The sequence below is a fragment of the Epinephelus lanceolatus genome, chromosome 8, assembly GCF_041903045.1.
Source record: "Epinephelus lanceolatus isolate andai-2023 chromosome 8, ASM4190304v1, whole genome shotgun sequence".
Lineage (NCBI taxonomy): Eukaryota > Metazoa > Chordata > Actinopteri > Perciformes > Serranidae > Epinephelus > Epinephelus lanceolatus.
Window position 1 is genome coordinate 15,987,715 of NC_135741.1, and position 24,573 is coordinate 16,012,287.

Here is a 24,573-nt window from a genome sequence, read left to right on the forward strand (position 1 = left end):
AAATATGTGTTAAATTTAGGAATGTATTCCAGCTGTCCTTTTGCAGTTTATTTAATCCAGTTTGGTGCAGAACTTTCTTAATAAGACAAAGAGAGAAGCTTTATTGTGTTTGTATAAGAAACTATTAATAACAAGGCCTTTCATACTCACTTAATTGCATTCGTATGAAGATTCAGCTGAACCTTTGTTGACTTTGAGTTACTTTGAATCATTTCATGCTCCCTTGTGTCTTTTATTGTTCATCAGTGTTAATAATGTGCTTTGTTGTTTGGCTCTTATATATATTTATTATTTCCAGTTCATTAACAAACTCATTCATTCATTGTGTATCTCCCTCCTTTTAAAAAGAATAATGTGCTGTCTGTGCTCGTTGTGATAGCAGTGGAACTATGCTGACTGATAACAAAGTGACTGACAGTTGATAAAAGACACTGGTCGTCATTCCATGAGTTCCATTTACTTTATTTACTACACAGTAGAGCAACTGACATTTCCTGGATGTGCCAGTCACACAGGAATGTTTCACTTCTCTTACGTTATGTTCCATTACTACGTACCTCTTAACCAGTTCACAGCAGAAAATATTAATTAAACTGTAGTTTTATATGTTGGTAATATGTATTAAGAGATAAATTATAAGTTAAGATAACAAATTTGCTTATCAGAGAGGTATGGCTGATCACCTAAGGACTGTAGCACAGTCTAATTTAAAGTATATCTTTAACATGTGGACGTAAGTCATATTATGATAATACTGAGCCTTATTTTTTTACCACAGGAAAGTGTAGCTCAGCACATGATCATTTAGCCTAGGAGGAGCTCTAAGCAGGAACTTAACATGTTTTAGTCAGCACCATACTAAACACTGTGGGATATTTATTAGACAGAGGCGGATCCAATACCATTTACCACACATGTTGATGAACTCACTTCCAAAGAACAGATAAGAACTGTTACTCAGCAACACCCTAGATGGGAGATTCGAAACCTGTGTTTTCTATGAAGCCAGGTTTCAACCCACACACACTCCCTTTTCAACACATTCTCACCCCCACCTCGTACAGATGCTTAGTCAGCGGCCTTACAGGTCAAACTACGTAAAACTAACGAAGTACCCTTCTAGTGTCAGTTTTGGACGCTTGGCGATGGAGAGTCAGTTTACACTTGATAAATGCATTGTCTCCAAAAAAAATAACTTTTCTTTTAACAGGAAATGTACAGATTAAGCTCACTAACTGTGTATAGTCTCTTTTCAAAATAAAACGTAGAGTGCAGGTAAAAACCTTCATTTTAATGTACTTCTTAAGGTTTAGGCAACAAAAGTAGTTAGGTTTAAAAAACCCATCAAGATTTGGCTTAGATTTGTTACTATGTTACATAACGTCACACAAGTCACTATTGTAGTATGCTGCACACACACTAGGTTGTTATGAAAATAACTGGTTTGACTTTTTGTTTCACACGGGACACGAACAGCAGTCAGCCGGGTGAATGCCTCAGAGTTTGTTTGATGCCATCCTGTGAATCTTTGTTGTGAGTACTTGACCAATCTGCGCTGCAAACCCCACCCCCAAAGTTCCTGTACTTTCCAGAGCCTTTTAAGATTATTTTTTTGGGCTTTTCAGGCCTTTAATGATAGGACAGACTAGCATGAAATGGGAGAGAGAGAGAGAGAGGGAGCGACATGCAGCAAATGTATGGGGCACCTGAACTAACCACTAAGCCACCAACGCCCCATACCAGAGCCATTTTGAGATAGAGTCGCAACAACGGAAGTTCAAAATGCTTGATTACCACGTGATTAACGTAGACTTTGGATAGTTTCATGAAGTTATTGGCAGGCAGTTTAAGTACATGATACAGAGAGACAGACTTTTGGTTAGTAGAAGTCAGTAACTGCACTGATTTATAATATTTATGTAACACATTATATGTAGTTACATCAGTGTGTTTCTTTTTAAAGTAAAATGTGCCAATATATGAGGATTAGTGTTAACAGCTAGGGTTAGATCGGACTTTATCAATCCCACACCCACAAAATTTAAATGCCGCAGCAGCTCAAGAGTCATAGTTGTCAGTAGGGATGGGCAACACAAGCAAAAACACTGTTCGAAAATCGTGGCAAGTATTCGACAATTTTTCGAATAATTCCCCCCCCCCAGCCACACACACAGAGATCCATTCATCTTTAAAGGGCCGAACATACTCGGGCGGAACGGACTCCACGGAGGTCCGCGCGGACTCAAAGCGGATGTCCGCAAGCCCTGTGCGCGCACACCAGTGACTGCTCGGCATGTATTTTTCACATCGCGGGGAATTTTTCACGGACATTTTTACAGGAAACTACAACGCGGAAGTGCGCTTGACTATGAAAGCCCGAATGACTGCGGACATACCTCACGGAGTAGTAGTCTCTGCAAGTTTCTCCTGCTTGTAGAAGAGCGTCTCACACCGCTGTAGCAATCCTAGACTGCCCTCGTGCGGTTAGGAGCTGAATTGCATGTCAAATAAAGGGGGGGAAATAAGACGGCGAATAGTAATAGTCGCATTAAAAAATCGATTTTTCAAAAATAAAACGACTATTCGAAAATCGTGACCCATCCCTAGTTGTCAGGAGTTTTCTTTTTACTATGCACTTTGTTACTGCAATAATTTAAATGAATAAATCTCGAATAAACTCAGAAGCATGAATAGCCCATTCTTGTGTGTTGTCCTCTCATAAAGTCTCCACATTGGTTTGTGGTGCTGCGCAAGGATTCTCCAGTCATTTGGAAAAAGGGGTACACATGCACGGTTCCTCCACTGACACAGAGATGAGAGATGTTGGCTAAAGTCAGCAGGAGCAATTTTACACTCACTACAGATTACAACAACAACAAAAAAGCAAAGCTATCACTTTCAAAAACTGCATTAGGACCTCTTCCGTGAACAAAGACCACACTGTTGGTAGTTTGGGATGCCTTGCAAAACCCAGGGAGTTGAGACTCAGGGTGGGGGCACTGTCTGATTGCAGGGGGTCTTCAGGCTCCATTGAATCCCCCTGTCATTCTTGTGCTAAAAGAGACGGAGCATGTGACAAAAAGACAGGAGACAGGGTTTGACACACCTGTTTACGCCTGGGTGGAAAATTACCTTGGGAGATGAGGTGTGGTCTTTTTTCCCCAACTGAAGTTATGTAACTTCATTAGTTGAGAATGTTATGTATATGTAGAGAGTGTATATATGTCCAGTAAATATAAAGTGTCACTCTCCAGGCACATTTTGAGGCGGACCAGTTTGCCAAGACCCAATCTGGAAATCCATCGGTAAAAAAAAAAAAAAAAAAAGCACAAAAAGATTAGCCAAGATCAAACAGGGCAAGACTGGGCTTGAGCAGATGCATTTCCCACCATCTTTGTGCATTGGGCTGTAGTCAAAAAGGACAGGGCCCCTGCACCACAATGAACTCTTGACCTGTAACATCATAGTCATCGCCACTCCTGACCTGTAACATCATTGTCATCACCACTCCTGACATCAGTAGTCCTCCCCCTGCAGATGATAATACTAATCCTATGTTCAGTTTGATTCCGGGGTATGAATGTGGATCAAACAAGGTCAGAGTGTTAGATTTGCATATTACTTTCACTGCCACACCCTAACCGTGTCTGGCATCTCTACTCAGTACATGAATTAATTAGAAAACAACAACAAACACTGTAACTCTCAGCAACAGCTTGCAGAGGGAACACAAAGCCAAAATATCTAAATTTATGTCACACAAAAAACACAACTTGCAGGAGCATAATTATACACACATCACGTAAGTGCAAGGCTATCAAAAACCAATAGGCCCGTTTCCACTGCAGGAACTTCGGGGTAATTTTACGGGGCCGGGGCCGTTGGTGCCTGTCTCCACCGCAGGAACCACCCCCGAAGGACAGAGTTCCGGAACTTTTACGGGGGCTAAACAAGTCCTTGCCTCGGGGTAGGTACTCAGAACGGCCCCGAAAGACTCCCGGCTGGGGCTTGGGGATTACTTGGTGCTGATTGGATATACTCAAGGAGGGATGTGATGTCAACAGAAAGCAACAAAATAGCCGGCATTTTTAAAACTCAGCAGACGAGGATTAGCTCGTTCATATAGCTTCCTCTGCCATGTAAAAAAAAACTCACTAAATGGCCCGTGAAAAAAATATTCTTTCCAGCGGATATCTTAGTTACAACATGATTGAACTAGCAAAGCAGTTTTGTGTTGCTATGTGTGGTATTTATTCAGTTTTGGGAAATCACGATGTCTAGAAAGCATTAGTGGCTGCAGCAGACAGGGACAGCTAACAGCAGGCTAACACCAGGACGTCATCTGTTAAAAGCCTCCCGTTGTCGGATACGACATGAAACTACTCCAGTTAGCTCAATCATGTTGTAACTAAGACATCCGCTGGAATTTTTTTTTTCACGGGCCATTTAGTGAGTTATTACAGACACCGCTATCGGCTAACGGCGTCCCTACGTCGCCCCGGTAAATGGTCGCGCAACGATTACGTCACATCCAGAGCCCGTAACTTTACAGGAACCTTCCTCCTACTCCGCTCTCTCAGTGGAGACACGGCGGTTGAGAGGGCCGAGCGAGAGGACGTTCCTGTAGTAGTTCCTGCCCCCCAAATAGTACCAGGAACTTCTTCAGTGGAAACGGGCCTATTGCACATGAAGGAAAGATGTTAGCATGTCAGCATTTTTCAGGCCAAGGAACCTTTCGCTGATACAGAGAGATGAAGCAGGGACCTAATACATATCTTGTATAAAACTGAGTTGCACATGAAACTGAGCATGTTATGAAGTATGAACTTGTTTTTTATTGTTAAAAACTTAAAACATGTCCGAAAATACACATTCACATGAATTCAGCATATTATTAGCAATGCTAATTTGGCCTGTTTTAACACAAAAAACATTTAATTTTCAGTACACAACATTGATGACTGACTAACTGTTACCCATGAATCTTTGTGCAATCATGCTAGCTAGCTAAGGATAAATCACTGTGCAGCACCTGTCCATAACAGCATGGCTAACGAATTAGCTTACAGTGACATGCCATTGAAACATATTGGCCAGTAAGCTTTATTATTATATCAAGTGTACGGACATTCTTGTGAGCAACAATAGTGTCAGTGATGTTCAAAAAAACTTTTGAGCAAGAGACTCCAAAATACTGTCATGGTGTATAAAATATAAACCTTTATTTATACAAATTATTTTTTTGATTATTTGAAAAGCTTTGTATTGTATGCACCATAAAAGGTTGTGTTTATACATGACATTTTAGGCCACGTTATTGTAGGCCCAGTTTGATATGCAACTCAGTTTGATACAATGTAGGAGAGGGTCCCTGCTTTACTCTGTTTGAGCTAAGAGGTCCTTGGCCTGAAAAATGTTGAAGACCCCTTCACTTACTTAATACAATACATTTTGTGGACTGATATATGAGATGATGAATTTTGATATAAAGTTTTATTGATTAAGATATATGTTTGATATTTTGTATTTTTCGTTTAATTGTTTTTTTTTTTCAATTGTTTTACCACCCTGAGTGATTGAGATGGTTAACCACACCTGCCATCATAGAGCTTGTCAGCCTATTGGTGTCCATTACGTATAAATAGTTTGGACACACCTTCTCATTCAATGCGTTTTCTTTATTTTCATGACTGTTTACATTGTAGATTCTCACTGAAGGCATCAAAACTATGAATGAACACATGTGGAGTTATGTACTTAACAAAAAAAGGTGAAATAACTGAAAACATGTTTTATATTCTAGTTTCTTCAAAATAGCCACCCTTTGCTCTGATTACTGCTTTGCACACTCTTGGCATTCTCTGGATGAGCTTCAAGAGGTAGTCACCTGAAATGGTTTCCACTTCACAGGTGTGCCTTATCAGGGTTAATTAGTGGAATTTCTTGCTTTATCAATGGGGTTGGGACCATCAGTTGTGTTGTGCAGAAGTCAGGTTAATACACAGCCGACAGCCCTATTGGACAACTGTTAAAATTCATATTATGGCAAGGACCAATCAGCTAACTAAAGAAAAACAAGTGGCCATCATTACTTTAAGAAATGAAGGTCAGTCAGTCCGGAAAATTGCAAAAACTTTAAATGTGTCCCCAAGTGGAATCGCAAAAACCATCAAGCGCTACAATGAAACTGGCACACATGAGGACCGACCCAGGAAAGGAAGACCAAGAGTCACCTCTGCTTCTGAGGATAAGTTCATCCGAGTCACCAGCCTCAGAAATCGCAAGTTAACAGCAGCTCAGATCAGAGACCAGATGAATGCCACACAGAGTTCTAGCAGCAGACCCATCTCTAGAACAACTGTTAAGAGGAGACTGCGCGAATCAGGCCTTCATGGTCAAATAGCTGCTAGGAAACCACTGCTAAGGAGAGGCAACAAGCAGAAGAGATTTGTTTGGGCCAAGAAACACAAGGAATGGACATTAGACCAGTGGAAATCTGTGCTTTGGTCTGATGAGTCCAAATTTGAGACCTTTGGTTCCAACCGCCGTGTCTTTGTGAGACGCAGAAAAGGTGAACGGATGGATTCCACATGCCTGGTTCCCACTGTGAAGCATGGAGGAGGAGGTGTGATGGTGTGGGGGTGTTTTGCTGGTGACACTGTTGGGGATTTATTCAAAATTGAAGGCACACTGAACCAGCATGGCTACCACAGCATCCTGCAGCGACATGCCATCCCATCCGGTTTGCGTTTAGTTGGACGATCATTTATTTTTCAACAGGACAATGACTCCAAACACACCTCCAGGCTGTGTAAGGGCTATTTGACCAAGAAGGAGAGTGATGGAGTGCTGCGGCAGATGACCTGGCCTCCACAGTCACCGGACCTGAACCCAATCCAGATGGTTTGGGGTGAGCTGGACCGCAGAGTGAAGGCAAAGGGGCCAACAAGTGCTAAACACCTCTGGGAACTCCTTCAAGACTGTTGGAAAACCATTTCAGGTGACTACCTCTTGAAGCTCATCGAGAGAATGCCAAGAGTGTGCAAAGCAGTAATCAGAGCAAAGGGTGGCTATTTTGAAGAAACTAGAATATAAAACATGTTTTCAGTTATTTTACCTTTTTTTGTTAAGTACATAACTCCACATGTGTTCATTCATAGTTTTGATGCCTTCAGTGAGAATCTACAATGTAAATAGTCATGAAAATAAAGAAAACGCATTGAATGAGAAGGTGTGTCCAAACTTTTGGCCTGTACTGTAGGTGCTGTTTCAACTTTTCAAACATTCTGACCTGACGAAGATCTGAAAATGATCAAAACATTGTGTTCATTAAACCTGTGTGGCATGTGGCCAAGTGTGCAGGCATCACTTCCTTCCTCAAATAAAATGACGAAGACGTAAGACTGTTTTTGGCAGCAACACAGAGATGATAACAACCATCATGTGATCATAGTTTTTATACAGTACCAACAGTGTTGACAGCTGCTGTCATCAGTTTAAAAAACTGTTGAGAAACTGACTCAAGTGTGCTACACGTGTTAGGTGGGGTTATCCCTGAAATTATATTGTGGACAGTGAACAGTGAACCCGACCTAATTCTACACCCTTCTAACAAGCTGTGTGACATTTCTGCTGCCACCACTCCCTCACTGACAGCCTCTTCACCTAGCGTGCAAGTGTACAAGATGAATTAATGCAACTAACCATAGTTGTTAAAAATGAAACCTTTAAATTATAGCACACATGGTTTTAACACTGTAACAGTATCTTGTTTGGTATCATTTTATTATTCATCATCTTCCTGTTACGGTCCGGGAGGCAGACACCGTCTCCACATTTAAGACTAGACTTAAGACTTTCCTCTTTGAAAAAGCTTATAGTTAGGGCTGGCTCAGGCTTGCCCTGTACCAGCCCCTAGTTAGGCTGACTTAGGCCTAGTCTGCCGGAGGACCCCCCTATAATACACCGGGCACCTTCTCTCCTTCTCTCTCTCTCTCTCTCGTATCCTATTACTGCATCTTGCTAACTCGGCCATTCTGGATGTCACTAACACGGCTTCTTCTCCGGAGCCTCCACTGTCTCTCAGATTAACTCATATCGCAGCGGTGCCTGGACAGCGTGACGTGTGTGGTTGTGCTGCTGCCGTGGTCCTGCCAGATGCCTCCTGCTGCTACTGCCATCATTAGTCATTAGTCATACTTCTACTGTTATTATACACATATGACTATTGTCACACATGTATACTGCCAGATATTAATACATACTTTCAACATATTGTACCACAGTAGCCAGAACTATAACTATAATATTATTACTTTCAATAATGTTGTTGTAACCTACTGTCATTACCTGCATCTCTCTCTCTGTCTCTCTCTCTGTCTCATTGTGTCATGCGGATTACTGTTAATTTATTATGCTGATCTGTTCTGTACGACATCTATTGCACATCTGTCCGTCCTGGAAGAGGGATCCCTCCTCAGTTGCTCTTCCTGAGGTTTCTATCGTTTTTTTTCCCCGTTAAAGGGGTTTTTTTGGGGAGTTTTTCCTTATCCGCTGTGAGGGTCATAAGGACAGAGGGATGTTGTATGCTGTAAAGCCCTGTGAGGCAAATTGTGATTTGTGATATTGGGCTTTATAAATAAAATTGATTGATTGATTGATTGATTGATATTAGTGCGACAACAAATGAACACTTCCTTTCCCCCTCTCCAAGTAAAAAAAAATTCACCCACAAGGTTGCTACCAGCATATGTTTTAGTGAGGACAAATGCAAGCTCTTTCCATTTCAATTTGTTTTTTGAAACACATATTCAAAGGAGCAGTGTGTAAGATTTAGTGACATCAAGAGATGAGGATTGCAGATTGCAACCAGCTAAAACTTCTCCCATGTGCCAGGCGTGACCTCCCAGTCAGGATTCCTTCAGTGTTCACTATTCAAGAGGTTGTTACTGAGCAGATTCAGGTACAAATCATTTGGTCTCTGACGCAGCTCATGCAAACAGGCCAGTAGCCCACCTGCTAATGTGTGCCAACCGTTTTTCTCTGATAACATACAATCTCAGACATTCGGAAGGCCTTTAACGGTAGCTAAACATAGTAAACATTTAAACGACTTAAAATGTGGAATAAAGCAGTTTAACCAGAACCAGATTCTGGGATGTTCTATAAAACAGGACTCTTGTGAGAGTGATAGGCAGAAATAAAACATCTTATATACATTTGAAATATTCCAGTTTCCACAGATAAACTTACAGTTTGAGACATAAAAAATAAAACTGCCCTATAAAACCTCTAGAGTTACAAATGATGTGCTGCTAAAAGTGCTGAGACATGACAGGACTTACTCATAAAGTAGCAAAGCAAAAAAAACAACAACAAGCAAACACACCCATTCACTGTCGAAACGTAACATTTCAAAATCACCAGAGCATGACAGTTTGTGCAGTGCATTCATTCCATCTGTAAGCAAGCAAAATTCAGCCTCTATAAACACAATCCTTGTTTTGTGGATAGATGTGCGTGTACAATATCAGGCTTTAGATATGTGAGATGTTTTAGTCCGAAAGGCACAAGTACAAATTCCAGCGATCGTTGTTTATCTTTTCTTCCAAGATCCAGAAAGGTCACTCCATATTCATGATCTCAAACTTGGAGCACAGAGCAACTTGCTTCATACAAAAATCACACTGCAGTGGTGCTTTTTAGAGCTGTATGTTTTTTTCTGTAACTGTCTGCTGACAGATGGTTCCCAAGGTCTTGAACTTTGGCCCCAGGTCATTCAGAAACATCATATCGTCTCCCAGGTTGCTGAGTGACAGCTTATCCAGTGACTGGCATTTGCTGCCCTGTCCCTCGTAGGCATACTCGTAGGGAAGGTACATTGGGTGGTCTGCATGAGTTCCTTCAATCACGTGCAGCCTCTGTGGGATTGAGGAGTCATAAAAAGATTTCTGAGTCACTTTGTTAAAAACTTATCATAACATAATACAAATATAAAGACTTTCAGCCTGGTTGTGTAATATTGTAGTCATTGCATTAAAGGGCGCGTCCGTATGAATTTTTTTCCGCGTTCTTTAAATGGAAACGCCTACTCAGTGGTTAGCAGAAAGCAGTGACACAGGTTGCAGTGCTGACACCCTCCCCTCCCTTACCCCCTCCACATATGCTGTTCAGAGTAAGCATGGAGAGTGAGGACAGTGTTAGCTTGGAAGATCTGAGCTTGGAGGTGAAGGATGGTTGTTTTTTGTTCTTGACCTTGCTGTCAGAATTTCTTTCTGAGCGGGAACTGAAGCCCTTTTAAAGCTACCACACTCTGTTGACAGAAACTGTAACAGCAAAATGGAGGTTGCTGGTTTACCGCCTTGTCTGGTTTTGTTTGTGTTATTGTGTTTTTAACCGAACCAACGTGGCACCGTCTACAGCAGTATGCGAGTTTGAATGTAGCAGTGCAAATACCTATGTCAGATCATGTGTGAAAATGTTTTTAGATACCATTTTGACGCTAAAACATAGATGACCAAAATCAGAATTTTCAGATTTGAATACATAAGGAACACTACTGCAAAGCAGTAATAAGTAATGAAGCCTCCTTGACTACCTCTATCATTGCTTCAAGCAGATGCGAACACCCTAATACAGCACTGTCATCCATGTTATGTATATGAGCATTTCAGAAGTTTAATTTGATTGCTTCATTTGCCTTTCATTCGCACAAGCAGGTGCAAAGTGCTGCTCTGACCATCAGGAGCAATTTAGGGTTCAGCATCTGGTCACACTTCAACATGTGGATGTTAGACAAATGCTTACCCTGTCGATGTGATCGGAGATGTTATGACTTGAGCGCAGGCTGTAAGAGTGGTTGTATTTTGATGAGCCTCCCTGTTCACAGAGAGAAAGATTGTTAGTTCCTATAGCCAAAATATAATGCACATGTACGGGCTTCCCACTGCTTAGTTAACATACTATTTATGCATTAGACAGTGCAAGAAAGAGGTTTACATTTCAACTTCTTCTTAAAACCTGTTGATTCAATGAAAAGCACTACTCACATGGTAGGTGCTGGACCTGTTTGTATTCCATGTAGAGTACTGAAATTAAAAAAATAAACAGATTCCGTCTTTACTATCCTCACTTGACCTCAGTGTATTTGTGGATCTTTTAAAACTGGAACCAGACAGCATTCAGAAAAAGCAGACTAGAAATTTTCTTTAAAGTTGCATCAGGATTCAACTCCTTTAATTCAGTAAGGGTGGACTTAAAGAGACAGTTCACCCCAAGATTAAAAATACATTCATTTGTTTTGTGAGTTAACGAGTGTTGGAGATATTGGCTGTAGAGATTTCGGCCTTCTCTCAAATACAATGGAACTAGATGACACTCAACTTGTGGTGCTCAAAGAAGTGGCGCAAAAAAACATTTGAAAAACTCAACAGCAGAAATCACGCTCCGATTACTCAAGATTTACCACAGACCTGGCTGTAAGCACTTTCACGTAGGAACTATTTTCTTCTAACCAAATTAACATTCACCAACTGTATCACCACGCACAACGAAGCATACATCTACTGCTAGCTCACCTAACACCACTGAGCTTTACATCTAGCACTTGCATGAGCCTCTCGTTCATGAATAGACCCATGCGTCCTTCTGCACTGTGATACGGTTGGTGGGTGCAATTTGGTAGAAAGAAAATAGAGTTTTTCAAATGTATTTTTTTTAACGCTTTGAGCACCACAAGCTGAGTGACATCTAGTTCCATTTTATCTAAGAGAAGGCAGACATCTTTACGGCTGATATCTCCAACACTCGGCAACTCACACCAAAACAATGTAGGCTGTTAAACAGCACTACAGGTAATAGGAAAAATATGTATTTTTTTATTTTAGGGTGAACTGTTCCTTTAATAATAGAACGACATCTTGGTATAAAGCAAAGCAATAAAATATATATATATATATATATATATATATATATATATATATATATATATATTTTATACAAGCAGATATAACATCATTAAAAAGAAATTTGTAAAGATGTTCCAAAACCTCATTTTTTAAAATCTGTCCTCCTACAAAGGATTTCAGGACATTCTTTCCCTGTTTTGAGATATAATGTGAACATATAGACAATAGACAGAGAGAAACAAAAAGACTAAAATGCAAACAAAAGGGATCAGACAAAAAACTGCTCATACTAGGTGTCTCTGCAACACAGGCTACAAAGATAGGCATTGCTCATGTTGCATTAAAATACAGGTGGTGGCACCCCCTTGTGGATTTAAGGAGGCAGTGTGTAGACATGCTACAAGACACACCTATCAGGGCAATGAGATGCAGCGTGATAACACATTCATCAGGAATGACACCCTAAAAAGGGGCAGCTATTTTAATCACGGCTGTAGTCACTCACCATGGCCTGCCCTGCGCCCTGGCTTCTGACAGTGTCGTGACGCTGCATGCCCATTGAGTTCATGTTAGAGTTCATCTGCAGGAGATATACAGTAAAGTTAATCAAGGTGGAAGGGCGTTGTAGAGGACAGCAACCAGCCCTGCTGATTTTTAGGTCATATCTGCACATGCCACTGAACACTGTAATTTGTTATTTGGAAATGAAGTCCCACTGCTGTAGACATTACCCTAAATCATTGTAATTATTTGCCTTGTAAAAATACAAACACACAAAGGAGGCTATTTAAAGAGCTGTTACTCACCGTGTTGAATACTGAGCTGTTGTACGCATCCACATCCTGGGCCATTACTGGAGCCGCCTGAGACATCTAGTTAATTATAATAATAATAATTTGATCAAACAAAGCAAGTTAATGAAGCAACCCTACAAGCAGGGGCAAGAAAAAGGGAATTCTATTTTTGTTTGCGGCATTTAAGAAAGCATTTAATCAAATGTTTGAAAAGGGAAACACAGCCCTGGGGGGTGGGGTGGGGGGTGGGGGGAGAGGAGTACCTTCATGGTGCCCATTTTTATGCCGTCTGTCACTGTCATACTGGTTGTAGGTGTCAGGAGCAGAGTGGGCTCAGTCTGGCAGAGAAGACAAAGAAAAGAATAAATAGGTTAGCCCACCGTCCCCAAAAATGGGTGCGATTGGTGGAGTAATATATCATACTGTCACTGTCTTACGACATTTGGTTGCTTTGTGTGGGTATTGAGTTTGAAGTGATAATGCGGTTGGTTATGGGTTTAGAGGCGTATGCTATAATAACTGGGTAAATTACCTGGATTGTTTCGACTCTAGGATGCATTGATCTGACTGAGTAATTCTGGCCGTTACTGCTTCTAATCTGCACACATACAGCACAACCAACACACCTTGCATTCCGAGCCCCCTCCTTCTTGGTTGTACTTGATGAGGGTCTGGTTGCCCTCATCCTGCACCATGGGCATATGTTTGAAGTCCTTTTCTCCACACTGACACAGGAAGATGAGCAGCAGCACTGCAGACACACATCAGAATAACACCGTTGAATATACAGCGTGTACACTGTTCTCAGGCTTCCACATAACTGCCATAGGCAATAGTGACCTAGTTTAACCTGTAAGATTAAGCTGGGTGTGGACAGTGTACAACCTGTCTTGAAGAGATTCAGTTTGTATAGGACTAAATTGCATATGGAGTACGTTTTGCCGACAGGGTGATCATTATGTTAAACGTTTCTTTGAGTTACTGAAGAGAAATTAAACATGACATTTATGTACTGCCCTGGATTGGCAGAGTGACACCAGAATCTCAGGTTCTCGTCCACTTTGGTTGAGCTGAAGGAAAGATTGTGATTTCAGGTGCCGCTGAGCAAGGCCCTTAACCTCCAATTGCTCCAGTGAAGCTGCTTGGTGGCCAACTGATGAGACCGGTTGAACTGGGAAGCTTCTAGGTGTTAAGTCATGAAATTGTATTCAGGGTGTTCCTTAAAATAGGAGTGTTGCTCTCAGTGAAACTTCCCTAACTAAATAAAAGCTTTTTTTTTTTGTTTAAATAATTAAGTGATAGCTCAGATATACATATTAACACAGGATCAAGAGGAGCACAAGTTAAACACACAACTAGCAGTTTGTAACATCTGTTTTTAAAAGTGCTATATAAATACATTTATTATTTATAATATTATAAGTTAAGTTATGGCATGTTTAACACCTGCACAGCAACTCCAATACACAAATTTGGTTTAACTATTTGAGACAATATCATGAGATGTAATCATTTTAATTTGAAGGACATTCAGCAATTATAAAAAAAATGTCTTGTTATAGATAAATTAAGCTATTTGACTGGTTTGTGTTCACATACTAAATCCTCACCTCTCTGTTACTAAAATGACTGCTTGAGATTAGTGTGGGTGAACAGTCTTGACCAGTTTTATGTGTTCATTTGTATCTAACTTGCCTGCCTTGACTTGCCACAAAAAAGGGTGACTGCAGGTTAATTTAGCGTGAACTTAATGATTTTGTTAATGTTGCCACTGACTGTCATACTCACACAAAAATAATAGAAGTCCTAGAAAGAGCAGTCCAATGCCCGCTGGCCCAAGCCTGGAAGAGGGCGGGTCTTTGCTACGGCAAACATCTCCCCCTCCACAGTCACATAACATCACTTCCACAGTGTCACTTCCACTCGTGCCCTGGTGGTCACTGATCGTCAGGGGCACTGAGTAGTTACCATACGCAAGTTCCTTCAGCATAACAAGCCCACATTCGTCACCTAGTGAAGGAAGGAAAGAAGGGTGTGTAGTGGCTGTTTGATTTCAACAATTTTTTGTTTCGGTTTTTGTAAGGAGACTTTAAATATACGAACTAACCAAAGGCAGGATCTAGTTTCCATCGTTGTTTTAGAGTTTTGTCATCACCCCCCAGCTGGAAGGAGAAGGGCCCACCGAAAGGATGTCCATCTGCGTCCTTGGCAGGCACCATGACTTTGTTATTCTTGTTTCCACACAAAATTATGCCTTTGTTGACCAGCGTGGGGATGTTGTCATTGATATCACCGAGGTGGACCACGACAGTGGCTGTTCCCGTGGCTGGAGGCTCACCTTGGGAGTGATAGCACAGGCAAAAAATCCTTTTAATTCATCCAGACTATATTATTGGAGGCATTTAGTTCACCAGTGGGGCACAACATCCAGCTTTTGTTAAGGTGTATAGTTGGGCTTCTTCATACCATTATCTATGGCACCAACGACGATTTTGTAAATGTAGTTATCAACATGAGGCGACTCTCTGTCCATCTTCTTAGTTGTTGTGATTTTTCCTGTTTTCGCATCGATCTTCACCCAGTCAGCTGGATCCTCTAACAGCACATGCCTGGTCACAAGAGGACAACGTATGAACTGAAAGCACCCAAAATGGTAGAGATAACTACATAACTACAAGTTTTACTGTATGTTGTATGCCACATTATATATCAGGTAATTTCACATAAGAAATGTGATTCTATATTCTCTGTTAGGCCCCGATCAATGCATTGGCAGTTAGGTTATTGCAGATATATCAATACTGAGTAGCTGACCAACACTAAGCTGGCAGTATAGACATGTGGAAGATATTTTAAGAACAAGTGGCACCCACTGAGGCTGACAAATGAAGCCAACAGACGTGCCAAAAAAAGCAGTTTCTCATATGGCCGCTCGACGCTGGCTCCAAAAGGGAGCATTTAAACCCATGTTAAAATGCCCAACTTTACAGCAGAAATAAACATATTTACAGCCTGGTACAGAAAACGGTTTTGGTCTTAATAGCTTATTTCTCCCTTCATGACAACTGTACAGCGTTGAATTTCTATATAACAATCTTTACATTTTATGGAGGCTTAAAGTTATGCGTAAGTAAGGGTGTGGCCACTTTGAGTGACAGGCTGTTTGCAAGGCGTTTCTACAGTCTGTGAGTCAGATCCACACCTCGCTCCTCCACAGTTCCACCCTCTTGTCCAAATATAGTCACTTTTGGCTCCATTAAACCAAATGCCAAAGCTTCCAAACGTGAGTCTGCAAACTAGTGACTGACGTCACGTTCGCTTCGTCCATTATTTTATACAGTCTGCGATTTAGAAACAGCGTCACCATTGCAAAGTATGTCAGTCAGAAAGCATGGACTATTTCAGTTTTTCAACGATAAAATCTTCTGTTCTTTACACATCTTCTTTGATAACCAAATTGATCATAATTGTTTGGCTATGGTCAGGGCTGTAGCTGACTCGACCCAATACCAATAGTCGACCGTTAGTTACTTTTTTCCTTACAGAGTTTAAGAGTTTAAACAGGGTTTGATGGAACTTAAAGGGTTACAGTTAGCCCTCGGAGCTAATGCATGCTAACTACACTAGCGACAGTTCAGTCAGGAACACTCTCGTCATAGATTTAACCATTTATTCCAACAAATGGAAATACAGCTATACTTGGCGCTGATGGCTCTACTCTTAAGATGCAGCATGCTAAATCAATACAGGAAGCGCAATGCAGAAAACCCTCCAGGGTGTACAAGAGTGGGCCCAAAGCAAGACATAAAATACCCTTTTAACTTTTAATCCATTAGGACTCTGAATTAGAAAGGTGGAGGCTGGGGTGGAGGAGGTAAAGTTTGCCAGCAGCAGCAGCAGCAGCAGCAGTGACTGATACGAAGCCGTGATCCAATCAGCTGGCTGTCAGCTTGTTACAGCTGGGGTATATGACTTTCATGCCCTGCATGAACTAACGCAAAGCTTCATATCAGAAAAGTGCAACATTTTTGCCAACACTAGATTTCAAACAAAAGCCAGGGACTGCAGTGCATTAAGTCTCTGTGAGTTGTAAATTCCCTACTTCTAAGCAGAAAATAACGTTATCTCAGAGCCTGGCCGAGATCTCTTCCCATAGGTAGCTGCCTCTGTCTCACTCAGATTCACCCTGGCTCTGGGTCTGCAGCTGCCTCTACGGGAGAGCAGCGTAAAAGTGAGCAGTGCTCACTCTGCATCTACATCTGAAGATGTACGCTGCACACTGACTGACAAAACAAAACAAAAAGACTGCTTGACTTGAAGAGCCTCAGTCGACTTAAGGGGTCTCCAAATGAAAATTAGAATCTTCAATGGCTGCCCTAGTTATGGGATGCATTTATTTTAGAAATAAACAAGAGACGATATATTGTTCTAAGATTTTCTTTTGTAACTCTTGCATGTTGATATTAACTACCGCCTGAAAAATCAGTATCTAAGCACTAACCTGATTTTGGATTCGTCTGAGTCGGGATCTTTAACTACTGGAGTGAACAGCACATTTCCAGGCTCCTCCTCTTCTCTCTGGTACACGTCAAATTCAGTTTTTGCATAATAAGGGGGGTCATTGATATCTATCACTTTCATTGTGACGCTGACTTCATTTGGAGGTGGAGGTTTGTCTGTTCCACCAGCTGCTTTATTTTTGCAATAAAAAAATTCCTCCTCATTCTCCACTCTGATCAGCAGAGTGGTATTAGTTGTCATCTCGAAATCTTTGCCCTGGAAGAAACACACACGGCTAGGTCACTACTGATGCAGCTGCTGTTTATGATAAAAAAAGGTTGATGGAAATTTAGCTTGGTCCACTTGTAAATGAAAGAAGCGTGAGAAAAGCAGAATTACCTTGATGACACTCAGAATACCCTCATTAGTTTCAGGGTCAGTTTCAATTTTGTAGTTTTCTCCCTCATTCCCTTTAATGATGTAGTATTTGGCACGCCAGCCTGGAGTTTTAGGAGTGTCTTTGTCATCTACCCCAATCCTCAAAACATTGTCCTTGGTGATCGATTCTTCCACCTGGCCGTAGTACTGAACAGGCAGAACAGTTTCATCTTTAACATCATAGCATAACTCTGAAAAGCAAGTATTAATGATAATAGTAATAAAAAATCTGTACCTCCTTTTCCTTAAACGTTGGTTGATGGCTGTTTGTGTCATCAATATTGAGAGTAACAACGGCAGTCGAGGAAAGGGACGGAGTTCCATGATCTTTTGCTTCAACAATAACTTCATACTTATTTACTTTCTGAAACATATATATTAAAAAAGATATTTTAGATATTGTATTTTGTGTGTGCATGCAGCTGATGTAGGTACTGTAAGTCACTGAGTCTCACATCATAGTCAAAACATCCTTCAACGGTGAGTTGGGCCATTCTGTTGTCAATCTGAATCAAACTAATCTTGGGAGAGTCCGGCTTCTGTGAAAGCACCCTGATGGTGACTTTAGAGTTGGATGTGTTCCTCTGATCGATGTCAGTGACCAACAGCTGCACCGGCAAGTACGCTGCAAGAAAAAGGAGAGATTGAATGTGTTATAGAAAAGTAGGAAGCGAGGAATGGAGCAGAAAAGTACACAGGGTTAAAGATGCAGCCTGGGTTTGAAATGGTTTTGCTGCTACAATATTGGTGAGGCCACACCCTTGTTGTTTGTTTTTAAAGCCCTGACAAAGCTCTACAGTTGTTGAAACCAAGGTTAGTAAAGTTCAACTAAAAACTGAATCTAAAAGTGAAGTGAAACAATACTGTATACTTACAAAACGAACTTTAAACAAATGAAATCTGTGGGAAATGTCTGCAGTTCTAGTCTTTTGGAGTGGCTGAGTTGCTCTCCTGTGTATCCCGTTTTTTCCCTGTTTTCCAAAAGCATCCAACACTCTACGTTTGATCTACGTTTGATTACACTGTACATCTCTTTTTCCCCTAATTATTTTGGCACGTCTCTGTTAAAGAATTTATGAGAACTCACTGTAACTTGTTTTCATTTGTTTGATGTGTGATACTCAGTGACTGCAGGCACAAAATATGCATCCTGTATGAGTCATTTCTGCAACCGTATACTCACCGTCTTGGGTACTTTCCTTTACGCTGGCTTTCATACGAGAGTGTTGAAATTTCGGTGCATTGTCATTGATGTCCTTTATTTCTACATTGAAAGCCAGTTCTTTGTCTATTGCCGTATCCGTCTTTTTGCTCAAGATATCAAACTTGATCTGTGGGTGGAGGTACAATGAGGTGAAGTTGTCTTTTGTGGTTAAAAAATCTACACATATGTATTTTTCATCAGAGGAACTGGCAATCCAGCATGAGCTTACTTTGAAGAGATCGAACTCCTCTCTGTCAACAGATCTATGGGCATAGACGACTCCGGTATTTTCATCAATGGAGAACACTCCCAGCGGCGGCTCAGTCACACCCATTCCACTGATTCGGTACTTCTGCCCCTCGTGATGCGTCTTGTCATTGAACATCTAGTGTCAAGACACAAAACATTGAGCAGTTATTTTGTGCATGTTTGGCTCAGTCAGGATATCTCATTTAGAAATTGATGTCCTCACCTGAGAGATTTCTTTGGGGAATGGCCCATTATCTTCCTCCACTATTTCAATTGTAGACAAAACCCACCTTCTTTTGGAACGCGCCAAAAGCTCCTGTTGAAACCAGAATGTTGAGCAAACATACAGTTGTTATAAAGGCAGAATAGTTTGGCAGGAGTTTGCATTCCAAAACATCAAACAGTTACCCGCTTGTCACGCTTGATGTGGTTGCCTTCTCCACACTCTGCCAGGGCTGCAAATGCAACCTGCAACACAAAAATGGATCATAATACCTGTCATCATAGAGCAGTCTAAAGTATTTTTTAATCCAATGTAATGTATGCCTTTTATCATGCATTATTCACTGCTCATTTACTCTCCCCTGTAGTGTTAGATGTTTCACTGTGGTCTTACTGTCATACATTTACTTCACTGTATTTTGCTCCTGAGATAACAAACATGTTTTTTTTCTGTACTCATCCTGTGTCAGGGAGAGCTGCAGAAAATTCCAGCATGCATTGGGGCAAGAGGTGATGATACACACCCTGTCAGGCTGCCCTGACCACACACATACAGTAGAAACCCCTTCACGTGTACGGGCAACTAAAAGCTTCCCGTTCATCTAATCTGCATGTCTTTACACACAATGAGATGAGAGAACGGGAAACGGCAGCTGGTTGCGAACCAGGAACTATGTAGTTTATGGTCTCCTTCTTCTTATCTTAAATTATTTGTCATTTATCATTATCATTTATAATTATTTTCTCAGTGTTTTGGCAGATCTTGCCTTCTTCCAGATAAAAGCTACTAATCAACAGACTGACATACAGTGTATAAAATAGGTGGTTTCAATCACTGTGATGACAGGGCAAACCTGATATCGCTTGTAATTCAGACTAAGAGCAATTGATACATTTTGTTTGTTAAAGATAATTGTAGATGTTGCCAGTGATTCAGAGGTATAATCTTCATGAACCACCTCAACTGACGCGAAGGAACAGTGGCTCTACCCCGAGCTCCCTCAGGATATCTGAGCTCCTCACCCTATCTCTAAAGGTGCGGACACACCAAACCGCCATCAAAGAACTAGCAGCGACGAAAGCCAACCGTTGCGTTGTCTATGTCGCTTCACGTTGCCCTGTGTCAGTTGCATTTGAACACACTACACGGACTACATCCAACGGCCAAGTAGCACGTACGTTCTGCGCCTCCGTGAGAGGAAATAATGCAAAAAGGGAAACTGGAAGTCCAAGGAATGCATAAGATAAACAAAGTAGCGGAGTCCTGTCAGCCGAGGGGTTTCCTATCTGTGCAGCCGAGCACCGCAGCACCTCCACGGACTATTATGTCCAGACGGTGCCGGTGTTTGAAAAACCTGAACAGCCAATCAGAGTGATTTCTCTCACCGACAAGCTCCGCCGCCGATTCAACATGCTCAATCAGCCGAAAAGCCGCCAACGGTGCGGGACACACCGCAAAAACTAGGGCGTCAGACGCTCACCGACGGCCTGACTTTGGTCGACGGCCGGCCGTTGGCTTGGTGTGTCAGGGCCTTAAGGCTGAGCCCAGCCACCCCACATAGGAAACTCATTTCCACTGCTTGTATCCGCCATCTCATTCTTTCGGTCACTACCCAGAGTTCATGACCATAGGTAACGGCTGGGACGTAAATGGACCAGTAAATCGAAAGCTTTGCTTTCTGGCTCAGCTCCCTCTTCACCACGACGGGCCGGCGCAGGGCCCGTATCACTGCAGAAGCCGCACTGACCCGCCAATCCATCTCACGCTCCCTTCTACCCTCACTCGTGAACAAGACCCCAAGATACGTGAACTCCCCAATAATAACTCTCCCCCAACCCGGAGATGTTAAATAATGTGCATTGTCCCTTCTTAAAATAAAGAAACATAAAATAAACATTTCTTTCAGACACTGGGAGCAAATCATTCTGTTGAGGTGTCCCATATATGGTAGCGGCTGCAGATTCCAGGTTGTGGCCCTTTGCTGCATGTCATCCCCTCCCTCTCTCCCCCCTTCACGCTTAGACTGTCCCATCTAATAGATGCAAAAAGCCAAAAAAAATAATCTTAAACAAAGATCTTAGTCATGTCCCAGTGTCTCAACTACTGTACAACTGCTTAGGAATATTTTTTTAGGAAATGAAATAAATTCTCCAGTTGCAGCACACTGTACTGTAAAAGATGGGACCGCAGTGTGAAGTAAGTAAATCATAACATCACAGGGTTCGAGAGTGACGCTGCAACTCACTGAATAACAGGAAGAGATGTACATAACCCGATCCAACAACTAGGTTTAAAATATGTGCTGTGTGGTACTCCATTAATCCATCGTAAGGATCTCATGTTACTGTGTCAACAACCTGTATTTCCATTATATAATGCTGAGAACTGGTTTTGCGTGATGCCCTCATTAATGCACATTTGCCTGCAGACTTACTAAACAGTAGAACACCTGGTTAAAGGTATAAGTGCTATGCATGTAGACATTCTCTGCTGTTATTTCCAAGTTTTACAAGTCATCACAAGCAACACAACTCTCTCAGAACAACTATTTTCTGCTGAAAACATTTGCTTTGTTCTTCAACGTTAACCACATCTTTTCTTTGTAAACGGTGTTAATGTAACTAGATAATTGTAGAATATACGCCTACCAACAGAAGCAGGGAAAAGGTCCTCATCTTGGTCCACTCCGTGTTGTATCCTCTGCAGGAGTACTCTGAAAGAGTCAAAGGCAGCCTGAATAAATGTGCATGTAAGACAGCCCACAATGCCTGCAGGCAGCAGGTTGACTGACTTTGCAGTTAACAAAAGGCTGTTTGTTCATGCGTGCAGATATTTGATATGTTAATTGCCGATCTTGAACTTACAGTTGTGTGTAGAACAAGACCAGTAGGTGCCGTGCTTTGTGTATACCCGTGTATTTACGTCTTAATCCGAATCTATTTTGTTAGGGAGTGTTTTAGTTGTCATGATAGTGTGGACTTTTATTGGGCTTCCTGTCTGTGCTGAGAAACAGAGCTCGGCTCAGGTGTACACCCCTCCACCTCCGAAGCTCATATTACCATGTTTTATTTATGTTTGACCTACATCACATGCAGATGTAGCTCAACTTAATAGGTCCTGTAAGGTTTAGGTGAAGTGACTGAAATGTCATTTTAAATTCAGCAGTACAGTATACGTCATGCTCACGGTCATTAAACCAGCTGTCAGTCACATGCATCAGTACATTTTGTCCTCATGCAAATTCCCTCGTGCTGAATATATAGATGCCATTTGGCTCTAGATTTGTGTTTATTTTTCTTGTGCTGTCTTAATGACACATCACTTATTACTCAAAGGATTCAGTTACACATAATGAGGCCATGACTGTGTCCATCTCGCCAAAGGCAACATTGATTGGCAAATTTTGGAGTCGCTCCCTTCATGTAATGTCTTAATCTTTCAACATGAACATGACAGCTGACAGACATCACAGCGCAAAGCTGTAGGTAGTACTTAAGTCTTTAAACAAACAAAAATCAGCAACACACACGCATACACACACACTCACACACACACACACAAAATTTCCTCAGTGTATAGCACAATCACGATGCACTCACACTACCCTACCGCTACAGTGTGTCTCACTGTTGGACTGATTTATGCTGAGTTTGTTACATATCGTTATATACTATACTGTAATATACTAAACTGTACTGTACTGTACTAATCTAAACTATAGAGTTAGAGTTTGTTATATATTGTTATGTACTGTTACACAATATACAGTACTATACTATGGTAAACTATGCTATACTATACTATACTATACTATACTATACTATACTACACTACACTATACTATACTATACAGTGCTCTTGTACTGTATCGTTTCTACTTTTCCTTCTATCATCATGTAGTTTTATTAACATATTATTATTGTTATTTTCCTGTCTGTTAGCAGTTCATTTGGATAGTCCACCTACAGATAGTTTATATTATTCGTTGAGATTTAACAATTCAGCTGTCTTGTCTGTAGATGTTTATAGAGTATATGTGACAATTCTCAGAATTACTTGGTTGACCTTGAATGAAAAGTTCAACTAAATTATTCTAAGAACATGTAGTTATGTGAATGAATTGTATCATATACTTAATAGATAATTCGTTAAACATCCACAGAATGAAGCAAAACAGTTGAACTGTTGAATCTCAACAAATAAGCTGATGAAATGTTAAAAGTATTATATAAACTATCTCTAGGTGGACTATACAAATAAAGTGTTGCCTGCTTTTTTTTTCTTCTGTATTCTGTGCGTATTCTGATTTTGTGCTGCTGAAAACAAAAAGCGTTTTCCCTCTGGGGATCAACAGAGGCCTTTCTTATCTTTTGTTCTCTTCAACGAGCACAGGCACATTTAGAAATGCTGAACCTGAACTTAAAAATAAATGCGGTTAGTAATGGTTAAGTACAAAATAGTGAAGTAGGGAAGACTATGACCAAATTGTGCATAATATATCATACTGCAATATAAGAAATACAATATTAAAAGCTAAACAAAAAAATTGCCTTTGATCATTCTGAAATGTATGACTTGTTTCAGTGTCAAGGATTTATTTTCCATAAATATTAATGACTACTTTTAATAAAATTTTATAAACTGACCATATATTTAAAAAAAACAAAAAACAAAACCCAGAACATCAGAAACAACAAAACTTATGTAACAAATTGTACATTTTCCATTGCTAAACAGCATATGGCATTGTGTGCTCATTGTGTATGTTTTTTTGTGTTGCATGTCCAACAAGAATATATGTTTTTTCATAGTAGTGGAAAAAAAACAGCTCCTCAGTTTAAAGCCATGCTATGATAGGATATAACAAAGCTTTACTTCACTATCTCCTGATTCCCTCTTTTTTTTGGTTCCTTCACTTTTCTCAGTCTGATAAATACTGTAAGTTATCAAAATGAATGGGTGCCTTGTTTGTCAAGAAAAAAAAATGTGTCTCACAGGCACAGTTGCCCACTTAATTCCATTTGAAAATAGAGACAGCAGGTATGTCTTGTGTTTTTTTTATTGTACGACTCAGAGACAGTTTCGTGTTTATGTTCTCCCTGCTGGGCCGTTTGCAGTCAGTCTACAGTGAGAAACTCGAGCCCTGAGGGGAAACACAAATGACCATGGGAACACATTTGCAATCCACACACACAGCTGTGTTTTAATTTTCCATATTATGACTGGTAGATGGCATACTTATACAAGTTTACTTAAAAT

General features: G+C 40.9%; 1 protein-coding gene across 1 annotated transcript; it reads right to left on the reverse strand.

Moving 5' to 3' along the window:
* Positions 1 to 8,668: 8,668 nt before the first annotated feature.
* Positions 8,669 to 22,157, reverse strand: cdh26.1 (cadherin 26, tandem duplicate 1). The gene is made up of 19 exons (XM_033628382.2): positions 21,963 to 22,157; positions 19,500 to 19,559; positions 19,315 to 19,407; positions 19,072 to 19,227; positions 18,822 to 18,969; positions 18,094 to 18,263; positions 17,874 to 18,002; positions 17,600 to 17,785; positions 17,202 to 17,476; positions 15,167 to 15,309; positions 14,808 to 15,038; positions 14,489 to 14,710; positions 13,327 to 13,451; positions 12,964 to 13,038; positions 12,713 to 12,778; positions 12,412 to 12,486; positions 11,049 to 11,087; positions 10,807 to 10,878; positions 8,669 to 9,920 (listed from the first exon to the last, which is right to left on the reverse strand). The coding sequence occupies exons 1-19, from the start codon at positions 21,987 to 21,989 to the stop codon at positions 9,702 to 9,704; spliced, it is 2,511 nt and encodes an 836-aa protein (XP_033484273.1). The 5' UTR covers positions 21,990 to 22,157; the 3' UTR covers positions 8,669 to 9,701.
* Positions 22,158 to 24,573: the final 2,416 nt, after the last annotated feature.